This window comes from Durotheca rogersii (assembly GCF_024521655.1).
Source record: "Durotheca rogersii strain YMJ 92031201 chromosome Unknown GGS23scaffold_3, whole genome shotgun sequence".
Classification (NCBI taxonomy): Eukaryota; Fungi; Ascomycota; class Sordariomycetes; order Xylariales; family Xylariaceae; genus Durotheca; species Durotheca rogersii.
Window position 1 is genome coordinate 793,451 of NW_026251234.1, and position 12,946 is coordinate 806,396.

General features: G+C 53.9%; 4 protein-coding genes across 4 annotated transcripts; 1 reads left to right on the plus strand and 3 right to left on the minus strand.

Annotated features, from left to right (window-relative positions):
- Positions 1-4,463: 4,463 nt before the first annotated feature.
- Positions 4,464-7,669, plus strand: GGS23DRAFT_278651 (uncharacterized protein). The gene is made up of 5 exons (XM_051512526.1): positions 4,464-4,533; positions 4,899-5,308; positions 5,372-5,884; positions 5,936-7,186; positions 7,291-7,669. Exons 2-5 carry the CDS (start codon positions 5,012-5,014, stop codon positions 7,393-7,395), a joined length of 2,166 nt encoding a protein of 721 aa, XP_051375306.1. The 5' UTR covers positions 4,464-4,533; positions 4,899-5,011; the 3' UTR covers positions 7,396-7,669.
- Positions 7,670-8,403: 734 nt separating this feature from the next.
- Positions 8,404-9,791, minus strand: GGS23DRAFT_278719 (uncharacterized protein). Its single transcript, XM_051512527.1, has one exon. The coding sequence runs from the start codon at positions 9,681-9,683 to the stop codon at positions 8,841-8,843; it is 843 nt and encodes a 280-aa protein (XP_051375307.1). The 5' UTR covers positions 9,684-9,791; the 3' UTR covers positions 8,404-8,840.
- On the minus strand, positions 9,263-11,683 carry GGS23DRAFT_551233 (uncharacterized protein). Its single transcript, XM_051515332.1, has one exon. The coding sequence runs from the start codon at positions 11,457-11,459 to the stop codon at positions 9,900-9,902; it is 1,560 nt and encodes a 519-aa protein (XP_051375308.1). The 5' UTR covers positions 11,460-11,683; the 3' UTR covers positions 9,263-9,899.
- On the minus strand, positions 11,413-12,738 carry GGS23DRAFT_278643 (uncharacterized protein). Its single transcript, XM_051512525.1, has 2 exons — positions 11,547-12,738; positions 11,413-11,480 (listed from the first exon to the last, which is right to left on the minus strand). Exon 1 carries the CDS (start codon positions 12,637-12,639, stop codon positions 11,647-11,649), a length of 993 nt encoding a protein of 330 aa, XP_051375309.1. The 5' UTR covers positions 12,640-12,738; the 3' UTR covers positions 11,413-11,480; positions 11,547-11,646.
- Between the last annotated feature and the right edge of the window lie 208 nt (positions 12,739-12,946).

Here is a 12,946-nt window from a genome sequence, read left to right on the forward strand (position 1 = left end):
AAGGGGTTTATAAGGTCTCGTATTAGCTCGAAAGCGACCTACCTATAAATAAGATTTATTACCTTTCTAAGGCGAAACCCTTTAATACCGGCGACGAAAACGGCGCCGTAAAAAGCTAAGCCTATCCGTTCGGTATAAGGAACGTACCTTACTTATTTTTATAGCGTTCCGAATAAAACTATAATATCTTCTAGCGTTATTTCCTTTTTTTCGAACGTTTAATAACGGATAAGATTATATTCTACGAATACCCTTCGTTCGATTTACTACGAAAATTATAATAAGAATCCCGAATTAATAATTATATTAAGGTCGATTTACCTTACGAATCTTATAAATAGGTTTACGATTACGAAGCCCGGTCGATATAACGTATAAAATCTACTTATCCTTATTCGCCGGATCTTTCTTTCTTTTCCGTTAGAGGACGTTAATTTCGGCTTTTCCTAGTAGTACTTTTTATATTACGTCGACCGTAATCGCCGCGTTAATACCCCGTACCTTTCTATATTTCTCCGGTCCTAGGAAAGGTCGTTCGTAGGTAGAGTTCTCGATATATATAGCGAAGAATTCGCGTATATATTCCGAAACGTCGGCGCCTTCGTAGAAATTAATCTAAATATTATTAGGATCGATTCCTTAGATATCTCGAAAGTAACTACGATAGGTCGCGCGCGTTAGCCTTAATAAGGTACCATAAGTAAAAAGAGTAGAAAATAACGGGATATATATCGTTTAGGTATCCTATAAGCGTTTTCGTTCCGCTTTAATTCTCGGAACGACCGGGCGGGAATCGGTTAAGGGCTAACCCCTATATTTCTAACGAATATCGTTACCTCGCTATCGCTATAAATCTAGGTTTTTAGCGAGTACGCGTTTAAACCGCGACTTTATTAAGCGCGTCGAAGCGTAAGAATCCGATATATTCCCTTCGATAGCTATTATAGCGTTAGTAAACGACCTTACGTAGGATTAATAACAAAGTAAGAGATATAACTACGCGATTAAAGCCGGTTTATAACTTACGAAAAAGCGGTCGGGGTAGCGGGATAAGTATCGACCTCTAACTCTACCTACGCCGTTTAAGCTCGAGCGATTAGGCGACGAGGTCGAGCATTATCGACCTCTAACCCTACCTTACGCGAATACGACTCCTAAACGGAATATAGTTTTTAGTTTTTATCCTAGCTACTTAAGGAGCTAACGTTTAGTCTAGTTACGTATAGATTAATTAGGCATTAGGGAACCGCCGTCCGCCCTACCTTAACTAACGATCTTACCTCCGTATGGTACCTACTTAAGTATCTACCTAGGTACCTAACCTCTTACCTAGTAGTACCTAGGTAGGTACTAAGGCCAACGTCCACGTCCAGAGGTACGGCAGAGGGATGACCTGCACCATACTCAGTAGGTGCCGGCTTACCTTTCTACGCATTGCAGCCAGCCATGATCCATGTACGGCGTGCGACTGCGAAGGTATGTGGTGTCCTACGCCTAGTAGCATAAGGGGATGTATGTAGGTAGGTTGGGTGCTACCCACCTCCCGGGTTGCCTACCTATGTGTATGGCAACCTGCGTTGGCAAGTCTCTGCAGTATAATACAACGTTCCAGGCGTGGCCGGTGAAATCGGCGTGTTTGCAGGACGCGTACAAGTTCCTACGGACCGTACCTAAGGTACCTACCTACCTACCTCTCCCAACCTGACTACCTAGGCAGGTAGGTACCTTACCTACCTAACGGACTACTCATACTACCTAACACGCCCGGGGCAACTAACCTAGCCTCGATGCAACATACCTACCTACCTCCTAACCTACATAGACTACCTTAGGAGGTACCTCCAGGTAATGTTACATACATACATGCATACCTCCTATCTAGACCTACCTACCTAGGTATATACCTACAGACGTCCTCATAACAGGGTAACCTGCCGCCGGGTTCTTCCTTGGAGATAGAGAAAGGGGGAGAGCGAGAGAGAGACAGAGAGACAGGGGATCTTGCATCAAATCCCGACCACAGGAATGCGTTGCCGAACAGACTGGGGGGGTGAAAGGGGGAGGGCAGGGATCGCTCCTCTCCATCCTCGCGGTCTTCCACGTCGTCGCTGGCGACACCGGTCAGAGCCCGGAGCCCAGTCCTGACTGCAGTGATCTGTCTCTATTTTAGCATATACTATATACTACCTAAGGCATAGCCGGCCTCCCTAGGCAAATATTGTACCTGGCCGTAAAAAGTAGGGCACATCCCGCGGAGATTGTGGCGGGTCGATCAGTATAAGTCGACGAGAGCCATCCGCACCCGGGCGTTCTGCCTCTGCCTACCTACGTCCTCTACACCGGAGCTACCCATCTTGGGTTAGGCACGTACGCTACATACCTACCTCACCACCTGTCAGCCTGCCGTTGAATTCACATAACGGCACAAACAGAACTCGAATCAATGGCCGTTGTTTGATGGACACGCGGCACGCGCCTGTTTAGAGAGCTCCCATAGCACCGTGACACTTCTAGCGGCAAGGGGTGGAGAGGTAGAGGGTGGTTGCTTGGGAACGAGGTACAGACCTAGCATGGCTAGGCGCTTCAATTGGTAGGTGTAGAGACCTCAGATAATATAGGTAGGATATGCATTAATAAGACACCCGGCCGGCACGGAGTATCGTGACATGCCCACCTCTCTACTCGCCATACTATCGTGGATGGATATATTTAATATATATATATTGGTAGGTAGGTGGGTAAGTAGGTGTATGTGTTCAGTGCGCTTGGAGACCTGCCCGGTATGTAAGTCGCCTCCTGGGAACTGATCGCATATTGCCATGTGCCTTGGATACCTATACATATGTACCTAGGTATGTAGGGGCCTGTTGAATTAGGTCTCGATACCTTGCATGGAGTGGATGGGTTCCCCAGCTGGTAGGAGGAGGTGCCCGCGATGTCGAAAGGGGTCGGGTACCCTAGGGACCTAGCATATAACGTACCTACCTAGTGACTGCCAACTAATACCTATGCCTATAAGGCTACAACTACCTGGCTACTGCCTTCGGGAGAGAGGTATACCGATGTACCCGGCCGCACCTAACCTTACGTAGGTACTATACCTAGGTAGGTACCTACCTCTCCGGCCTCGTGCATAGTACCAGTACCTCGGGTCGAATGTACATATATTTACATACATACGCTAATGTATGTCGGTCGCAACCCACCTCGTCCAGTAGCATCGTGGGATAACTGCCGCCCGGGTCAGGGCGGCATGTACCCACCAACCCTCATCCTCGCCTTATCGCCGTAGGCAAGTACCTACCTGTATGCAGCTCGTTACTTACCGCGTAGATTCCAGCTCTCTCTCCACACTTCTCTCTCTCTCTCTCTCTCTACCTCTCCCTCTCACCCTCCCTCTCCCTCTCCCGCCCGCTCGCTCTCCGTCTGTCTCTCTGTCTGTCTGTCTCTCTCTGTCTCTCGCTGCCCTCCGCTACCCGCCTCTACTACCTCAGGCATCGCTGTCCGTGCACTCCTACATTGTCTTCCACAGCGTTCCTCTTGTCCATACCTGATGTTCTCCTCCTCGCCCTCGCCCCCCCCTCCAATCTATTCTGTCGGCGTATCTGCGATGGCAGACAGGCTGAGAGACAAGTAGACAGATAGGTGGTGTGAGTAGTCAAGTCCAGCCCAGTCAAGCCTTGCCCGTCAGTCTCCCACCTCATTTGCTCGCCCAAATCGGCCAGCTTTCCTCACTCGCCTCTCTCTCTCTCTCCTTCTCCTCTTCTTCCTCTCTCTTATCTCCATCCATCTCCTCTCCTCTCTCTCCCCTTCTCTCCTCTTCCTCTTTCGCTCTCCCTCTTCGCCCGTCCTTCTGCCCCCCATCGCGGTAATTCTTCCATACCGCCGCAGCGACAACGGTGGATACATAGTGTCATCGTCTCTATCCACAGACGTTGATTGCATGCAAGGGAGCCCACGGTATCGGTATATTACCACCCCTCCAACGTACAGAACACCGCATCCGTCCCCGGGATCTCCCAACCACACACCCAAATCTGTAGGTGCAGAAACTGGTGCTCGGTCGGATCTTGGTCTGATTCCTCCTGTCTATAATACAGCGCGCCCGCCATACCTACCTAGTATACATCAGCTTTACGTCCGTATCCCGCCGTATCGTACCCTCGCAAGAGTCTGCGAAATACTCGTCGAGCCGAGCGGCCAAGTACGCTGGTTGCGGGCCTGAATTGGCCAATACCAGTATCCCCGGCGCTCTGGGTAGCGTCCTGGGCGTGGTCTGACATGAAATCTGGGGAGCTACATGGGCCTATGAGATCGAGCCGACGATCCACCGGGCGGCATCTGCGCATCGGCAGGGCTCGTGTCGTGTCATTAACCCGCGCCAGCAGCTCCTCCGCCGGCCCCCTAACCCAATACCACCCTCCCCGCGACGATGGATCAGATCGACCACGTGGCCGGCCTGGACCCGGAGGATAGTTCCCGGGCTGCCTGGCAGGCGAAGCCTATTCGCCGTCGCAATCGCATGATTAATAGGTGAGATATTTTTTACGACTTACTCCATAGCGGGGAGATCGAGTATAACCTCCCCCGAGGTGCACCTAGTATTCGAAAGAATATGAAAAAAAATAAAAAATAAAATAAAAGTAAAGAGATGTAGGGGAAGGACAGGAGGAACTCTGGCTACACTTATCTATACCTGTCTCTGGCACCTGTCTAGTGCCGCCTCTCTCACTCTCCCTCTCTAAAGGAAAAAGAAACACCAGGCATGCTAACTCTCCGACACGGAGTACCCGAGAAACAAACACTGATTCCCCAGAATGTAGGGTAAGGCGGGCGTTACCCTACCTGGGAACTCGGTGTTCTGTTTCTTTGCGCTCCGTTCACGTGAAGTTGTTTAGAATGCCGAAGAAGAAAGTTGAAGTGTTCCAAAACAAGCCCGTCCTGTACCAACTGCATCAAGGCTAGCCGCGAGTGCCTATACCTTGGTCCCCGGCTCGACGAGGCCAGTCAGATGCGCCTGGCGGAGATCAAGGAGAAGCAAGGGACACTGGAGCGCGAGCTCGAGCGCGACGTGGCAAAGTCTACCGTGTCTAAGAACTCGCAGCAGCAGCGCATCCTAGCCGACGATATTAGCGGCGATTACGACGAGGACCGCGACTTGGAGGCTACTCCGCTCGCGGCCTTGGATCTAACCTACGAGGATGACGCCGACGGACCTAGCGACATGATCGATCTGGGGATCCAGATAGGAAAAATGCGCATAACCGAGAGGATAGGCGGGCTCTCGCGACCCAGGATATCTGAAGAGGTACGAATCATGCGCACACGTTTGTCAGCTTACGAGGTTGCCTTCTCACGATGTCAATTCTAGATATCAGCCGGCATCGCGACCACTCAACCGCCGCAGCATGCCGGACAGACGCCTACGTTCGAGGACATGCCTGAGTTCCTGAAGCCAGGAAGTCAGTACATCGTCCCCACCAGCGGTTTCTTCTTCGGTCAGATAGGAGAACCGCTGTCTATCCTCAATTTCCTGCCCTACAACAAGGCCATCGCAGATCGGCTAATCAAACAGTACTTCGTTTCTGTCCACCCGATCGCCCCATGTGCCCACCGGCCAACGTTGGAAGCTACCTATGCGACATTCTGGGAAGAGATCAACGCCGGCTTCGAACCTCGAGCTTCGATGCAGGCCATAATCTTTGGAGCCATGTTCAGCGGTGCTATCAGCTTGAGTGAGAGCGCCGTCATCTCTGATCTAGGAGTGTATTCCAAGGCGAATTGGGTCGCCAGCCTCAAGATGGGCACCGAAACGGCTTTAAGCAAGGCGAAATTCCTGCAGACTACCAAGGTAGAAACAATGCAGGCGTTTATCATGTATATGGTAAGTTCAGCCAGCCCTCGGCCTGCCCCAATGGCACTAATCCGGCGGAAGCTTCCTCTGTGTAGGGCCGAAGTATCAAGGGCGCATTCGGTGCTTGTTGGTGCTGCGGTGCGGATGGCCGAGTGCATGGGGCTGCATCGTGATGGTGAGGCATACGGGCTGACGCCGCTCGAGACTCACGTCCGTCGCTTGATCTGGCACCAGCTCTGCTTCCTCGACATACGAACCTGCGAGGCCCAGGGACCGAAACCAGTCATTAGAAGAGATGGCTACGACACAAAGCTGCCCCTGAACTGTAACGAAGAAGACATCACCAACGCTGTGGTGCCGCCCGAATCGACGGATGTATGGACTACCAGTACCCTCGCCCTGATCCGCTTCGAGATCAACGAGATGATGCGCATCATATGGGTCGAACGGCGCAGGCTAGAAACGCGCAAGACGACGCTGACAGCTGTGCTCACGAAAATTGAACATTTCCGGCAGCGCATGTCGGAGAAATACGACCACCTGCTTGACTCGACGGAGCCGATCCAAAGGTATGCCAAGTGTGTTATGTACCTGCTTACATATCGGCTTCACGTCATGGTCCTCCATCCGTACCACTCGAACGCGGCCAACCCGATGCCGGCGCGACTCAACCAACTCCTGATCACGTACGGCATCATGATTGTCGAGCTGGCGATCCAGCTCGAGACCAATCACCACTTTGAGGATTGGGCATGGTATCTAGGGGCATACTTCCAGTACCAGATCGCGCTGCTTCTGGCAACGGAAGCCTATTTCCGTCCGCAGTCTCGCGAGGCCACGCGGATATGGTCGTGCCTAGACTACGTATTCGGAATGGACCGAAGGCTCTCTCCCGAGGCCAAGAGCGTGCAACTTCTCTCCGAGATCCAAAGCAAGACGTCGATCTACATGCAGATGCGCAAGATGCGCGGGCCCACGAGCCTGTCGCGAGCTGTCCCCGGACAGAATGTGGTGGCGGGTATCAGTACGTCGTTGCCGCCGGTGCCGAAGCAGGCCCAGCCCGCCCCGTTCGGGATGCCGACAGAAGTGCCGAAAGTAGAGCGGGGGTTCACGCCGCCGATGCCGGCCGGCCCGTCGATAGCGCAGCCGCAAATGGTGTTCGCCGGCGTCTCGGACGGCCAGGCGTTGTGGAGCCTGCCGCCGAACCACGCAAGCCCGGAGAGCGACGCGTCCAGTGCGGAACAGGGGCAGAGAGTGCCGACGCCGGGTATGGTGGGAGGGGCCGGGGTAGTTCAAGGTAATAACGGCAGTGTCATGGACACTATCAACTGGGTACGTGCCTCTGTCGTAGCCTTCCCTGCCCGTCTCCCGTGTGGTTATCAGTAACGGCGAGATGCTAGCAAAGAAGGATGTCACGCTGACGAGTAGAGCTTTAGGACGACATCGACGTCGACGCGTTGTTGCCCAGCGATCCGCAGATGGGCGGCCTCAGCATTCAAGGGTTCCACGACCCGACTTTCGGCATTGCAGACTATAGTTGATGCTATGATGCCGGATCTACGGCGAGGATTTATCTATGCTATTCCTTTTCCTTTTCCACCATTCTTCACTCGATATCGGCCGTATTATGTCAACCTATTTATCTAGACGATAACCCTGAAGCAATTCGCAATATCGGCAGAGGGGGGGGGTTGGATATGGGACACTGCCCTTCTTTGACGTGTAGTTATGTATGTACGTCGTCGATTTAGATAGATGGTATAATGAGACTTCGAAAATAACACTAAAAAGGGATTTGAGAAAGGAATACGTAGCCAAGGAGGTTAACTCGTGTGCCTACGCCTAGGCCTACACTTAGGCCGCGAATCGCGCTGTCTCTTGCCGCGGGCATTTACGTAGACGTAGCAACGGCTGTCGTCCGCCGACACATCTATCCAGACTCTATGGCGTACTGCAAGTGCTTAAGCCCTAGGCTAGTCCGCGAGGGCTTATCCTTCGAGGATGGACTAACCACCAGAACAGAGTACGGCGGGCACGAGAAGATGACGGCGTTGTGTGTGTGTTGGGGCGGGGGGGTTGTCCCCGGCACTACTGGGCGAGTTGTGGTGTAGTGCGGAGCGGAGCAGAGCGGTGGTGCGCAAAATGGCGCGTAGAGATGTGGGGCGGTCGGGTACGTTTAGTACGGAGGGAAAAAAGCCTGGTGCGACCGAGTATATCAGGTACACACGGATGAGGTATATATATATACCTACGCATAATGCTGAGAGGCGGCCTATATAGATAAGTAGCAGTTCGCCAAGGCGGGAGGGGAGCGTTCATGTATATATGTCTAGAAAGCCAGCCCAGTCCGTCCGTTTGTCCGTCTGACGAACCGGCCCGACCTCAAGAGAGAGAGAGAGGAAGAGGGGGGAGTCTACAACGTCAATCCTCGTCCGCGATTAGGTCAGGCAAGTTGAGGCTGGCGGTGGACATTAAGTGAGAAGGGGAGCGGATGCGAGCGAGGAAGACGGAGGGAGAAGAAGGGGGTACACGTTGTTGGTTTTCTACTGTTCTGCCTGTAAGTGTATTGGAGCGTTCTGCGCCGGCAAACACCTACCTAGGTATCTAACCTACCCCCGGGCACCTACCTTAGGTACCTATCTATCGGCCTACCTAGGTACATGCATACGTGGGTATAAGATGGAGAATTGGGTAAGTAAGCACGAGCAAGAGGGAGAATAAGTAAGAGGAAGAGGAAGAAGAAGAAGAGGCAGTGCGGGGGTAGGCGAGAGGGGGGGGGAAGAGGAAAGAAGAAAGAAGAAGAAAAAAAAGAGAGAGAGAGAGTAGATGCGTGGAGAGACAAGGTACCCAACCTAAACCTACCTGACGTAGGAGAGCGAGGGGAGGGGAGATGCACCAGGGTCAGCGGACGATGTGAGCTGTCCCCTCCCTACCTAACCTACCTGTCTCTTACCTGCGCACCACACCACCTCTCCCCCCTCCGGCCCTAGACGCACGCACAGTGGGTGTGGCAGCAGCAGCGGGTGGATGACGAGTGGGTGGGAGGACTGCGTGGAGGGGGCGAGCCGCAAGCTCCGTTGCCGGCGAAGTAGGGCCAACCACGGGTCGTGTCTCGGCTCGCACCGCTTTCTCTCTCTCTCCCACCCACACGCACCCGGAGGGAGAGGTGGGGTGGGAAAGGGAGAGAGAGAGAGAGAGAGAGGGAAGAGAAGAGAAAAGGAAAAAGAGGGGGAGAGAAACAATCGATATACCGGATCCTCGTGGTGGATGTGCCCATCAGAGGAGTGGTAAAGGTATGTACGCATGCACAGGTGTGCATGAGGGCAGTCCGACTCCCGGGTTCGCTATCACCACCAGGACATGTTCCTCTTTCTATGGCCATGTCTCTGCACTGGGATAGATACAAGGGATATATAGCCTTGCCGATATACTGGGAAGAAGTCGTAAGTCGTCTCGAATTGCCTGCCTGTCTGTCCTTTTCTGTCTTGATATATGTGTAAAAATACAACTGAAATTGGTATAAAGTGGAGAGAGAACGAGCATCCCATCTTTTTTCCCAAATAGATAAAAAATAACTTGGTCGTAAGGTCGTTAAGAGGATATAATACCGCTGTAAATCTCGTTTTCCGGTAACACAGACACACATCCGGCCTCCCTTCCTCATTATGCCCAAAAGAAAAACCTCTCCGGAATGCAAGCAAGTTAGTATGTAAACAGCAGACGGGACTTGGGAGTGGAAAGAGGATCTCCTCGAGAGAAACGCCGAGAAGGGTATCATCGCTGATTCCGCAACCCGTCCTTGTACCAAATCCAAAAAAAGAGAGAACATTATCTCTATCGAGAAAAGAAAATCGCAATGAACCCCGTCGTCCCCTAGCCATCATAATGCCGTGTTCATGCTATTAGTATCATCCCTAACTTTACTTTCTTTTCCATCCTATCTGGTTCTGCTTTTTTTTTTTTTGCTTCCTCCTTTCATGCATCACTGGGACCGTATATTGGCCCGCGTAGTGTATATTTGTTCTGCATAGACGCCGTCGCCTTCTTAGATGCCACCCCCCAGGTATGCCGCGTGACGGGGAGAGTGGCGTGGGGAGGCGCGCGGGGAATCGCGCGGCGGGGTGAGAGGTCCGGTTGGGGCGGGTAGAGGAACGTCCTTCATGCTCACGCTGACGTTGCTCTGGCTTCCTTGGATCGACGGCGTAGTGCCCCTCGACAGCGGCATGCCGCCCCCGTCCGACGACGGCGTCACCATCCGGATCGTGGAGTACCGCGGCTTCGCCACGAGCACCTGGGCGGGGCAGATGACGATTTCCTCGTCGCCCACGCCGTTGTCGTCGCCCTTCTTCACTACGAGGGGGAAGAGGACTGTGCGAACTATGGCGTTCTGGGCCTCGTGCTCTTCGTTCGACAACGGACCGCCCGAGCGCTCGTTCATGAGGGACGCGTTGAACGAGACGGTGCGCACCAGCTCGCCGCTGGCGTCGTACTCGGGCTGCAACGGCGGGAGCATCATGTATTCGGCACGCTGCGTGCGCATTTCGATGGAGAGATCGACTGCCTCGCGTACCACGCGGCGCAGTTGCGACTGTATTTGGGCCTCCAAGTTGGAGGGGGGCGGGAGGATCATGGACAAGGTTCGGAGGATGGCCTGTACGACGGCTTCCGTGTCCTGATTGCGTTGATCGCCGAAAGCCGGCCGCTTAGAGAGCAGCGTGAGGGTCACGGCGCGCCACTGGCGTACCGCCTGAGGCGGCCCGACGTCTAATAGAAGCCTCTCTAGAGACTTGAGCTTTTGTCGCTGCTCCCGGTCCATGCCGAAGAGGTAACGGGTGAAGACAAAGTCCCAAATCATGTTCATAGTCATCGACATGAATATGTCACGACGCCGCACTCGGTCGCCGAGGTACTCGTCCACCTCGGAGCCGTCCAAGATGGAATTGTCCAGTCGGTCGATAATTTTCTCGTCATTGATCTCGCTGGTAAGGCGGCACGCACGCATGTCGGAGAACTTGGAGAAGCGGAGGACCCACTGCTGAACGTGCGAACACAGCTGCTGGCAACGATGGTCGAAGTGGTCCTCGTCCTTGATGCGCAGGAACTCGGCATCTGGGGGCTTCGTGGCGAGGATTTGACGCTGAAGCTCTCTGACCTGCTCTTTGGTCGTCTCGAGCTGGGCACGGAGCCCCTGGATCTCGGCGTCCTTCTGCTGCAGCGTCCTCGCGTATTGGTCTTTGGTGTTGCGATACGCCTCCAATTCTCGGGCCGCCGATGCGTGCTGCAGCTCCAGGCGGCCGTATTTCTCGTTGTGCTGGAGGGCGAGGACGTTGTTGGCGCTGTTGAGGCCGTCGTTGACCTCGGTCAATCGCGAGACTTCTTTGCGCAGCCATTCGAGCGAGGCCTTGAGGCTTTCGATTTCGGCATCACGCTCTGTGATGGCCGAGACAGCCTGTTGGTTGAGGCTCTGCTCGGCCTGGGATTTTGCCTCGATGAGGGCGCGATTGTCCGCCATCAATTGCTCCACGCGGGACTCGAGCTCTAGCACCTGCATGCTGTGTCGGCGACGCATGCTCTGGGGTCGGGTTGGGGACCGTGGCGAGCCCATGCGGCCCTCGCCGTAGCCATCCTGTGGTCCGAGGTCAGCCGGTGATAAGAAATAGGAGGGGGGGGAGGGCTTTTCAGTGGGTGCTACGTGGATGACGATGGGGATGGGGCCGGATGGGGCCAGTGATGGGGACAAGACGGAGACGACGGAGACCCAGATGATGCACGATGCGCGGCGATGAGTCCTCTCAATGATCACTTACATATACGTCGGTCATGTCCTTGGCTCGGACACGGCCTTCGTTAGCCACTGGTGCTGTGGTCTGGTGCGGGAGAATTTCTCTCTCGCTCAACGCATTGTTGTTATTGGGGAGGTTGGAGGAGAGGGAGCGAAGGTCACCGCTCATTCGCCTGTCCGCGCGTCTTAGCGGTGGAGCGTTGATGCCTGACCGGATGCCTGGACTTTCAGGCCGAAATTTCATCGACAGGGGTTCCGGCGTCCGTTGCCGCGAAATGCTCGTGTTGGACACCGTTCGTCTGAGCTGCCTCTCCGCCAGCGGCGTCGACCTCCGGCTTACGCTCTCCGAAATGCTTCTGTGTCCTATTTCCTGTTCTTTCTGCGATCGCGTCTTCCTAGGATCTATTGTATTCTGCCTTTCCTCTTCTCGGCTGCTACTGGTTGGTGTACCTAGGCTGGGCATCTCGCTTCCCAGTCCCGGCTTCTGCAATCGCCTGTCGTGAGGCTGAGGAGTGCGGATTGCCATGCCTTCCTTATCTTGGCGTTCTTCTTGTTTCTCGGCCATGCTCTCTGCTACGTCTCGGAGATGTATGCCGCTGTCGCGTTGGCTTGGCTCCTCTGCTAGACTACGCCGCATAGGGTCGGGTGAGCCCGTGATAACCCCGCTGTCTCTGTTCGTCTCCGCAAAAGTATCGTGATCATGATTTCGCCCATCTTTTTCTAGTTCTTCGTGTGTCTCTTCTTCTACAGGGGGGAGAACCCGGGGAGAAGCACGGCCAGGACTCAAGTAATCTTGTGCCGAGGGCAGTGGACTTGGCGATTTCAGTGAATCCCCGTCGGCATTGAGCGCCTTATTCCCTTCGAGGGGCCCTTTCGTATGCTGCAATCTACCCATCTCGCTTGATTTACCCATGGGCCCAGAGGTTGACCCTTCTTGAGGTCCGAAATCCTCCTGCCTAGAATAGGGAGGCTTCGGCTGGCTAAGCTGTGTGTCCCGTTCCATTATTGGACTTTCGACATCGGAATCTCTAGCGGTGCTTTCTAGTAGCACGGGTAGGTGCGGCGGTTCGTAATCTGGCGCCGGCGCTTTTTGCGTGCGGGAAGGCGGCAGCTCGGCCTGGTCTCTTGCCTCTGTAGTTGGCTTGGCTGAAGAGTCACCTACATTGGTAGCTGGACCTTCATCTTCCTTTGGCGCCTGGCGCTCAGATCTCTCTTGGGGTGCAGAGTCGTCAATCATGATGTCCATATCCGGGGTTTTCTTGTCAACATACATCTGCTTGTTTTTATCCTCGCTCTTCTTGGAATCGTCA

Excerpts from the sequence above, each read along its gene's own strand:
- GGS23DRAFT_278643 (XM_051512525.1), bottom strand. The coding sequence starts at position 12,639 with ATGGAACGGGACACACAGCTTAGCCAGCCGAAGCCTCCCTATTCTAGG.
- GGS23DRAFT_278651 (XM_051512526.1), top strand. The coding sequence starts at position 5,012 with ATGCGCCTGGCGGAGATCAAGGAGAAGCAAGGGACACTGGAGCGCGAG. Across the intron at positions 5,309-5,371 it reads GACCCAGGATATCTGAAGAG|ATATCAGCCGGCATCGCGAC; the intron begins GTACGAATCATG and ends TGTCAATTCTAG. Across the intron at positions 7,187-7,290 it reads TCATGGACACTATCAACTGG|GACGACATCGACGTCGACGC; the intron begins GTACGTGCCTCT and ends GTAGAGCTTTAG.
- GGS23DRAFT_551233 (XM_051515332.1), bottom strand. The coding sequence starts at position 11,459 with ATGGGCTCGCCACGGTCCCCAACCCGACCCCAGAGCATGCGTCGCCGA.
- GGS23DRAFT_278719 (XM_051512527.1), bottom strand. The coding sequence starts at position 9,683 with ATGTTCTCTCTTTTTTTGGATTTGGTACAAGGACGGGTTGCGGAATCA.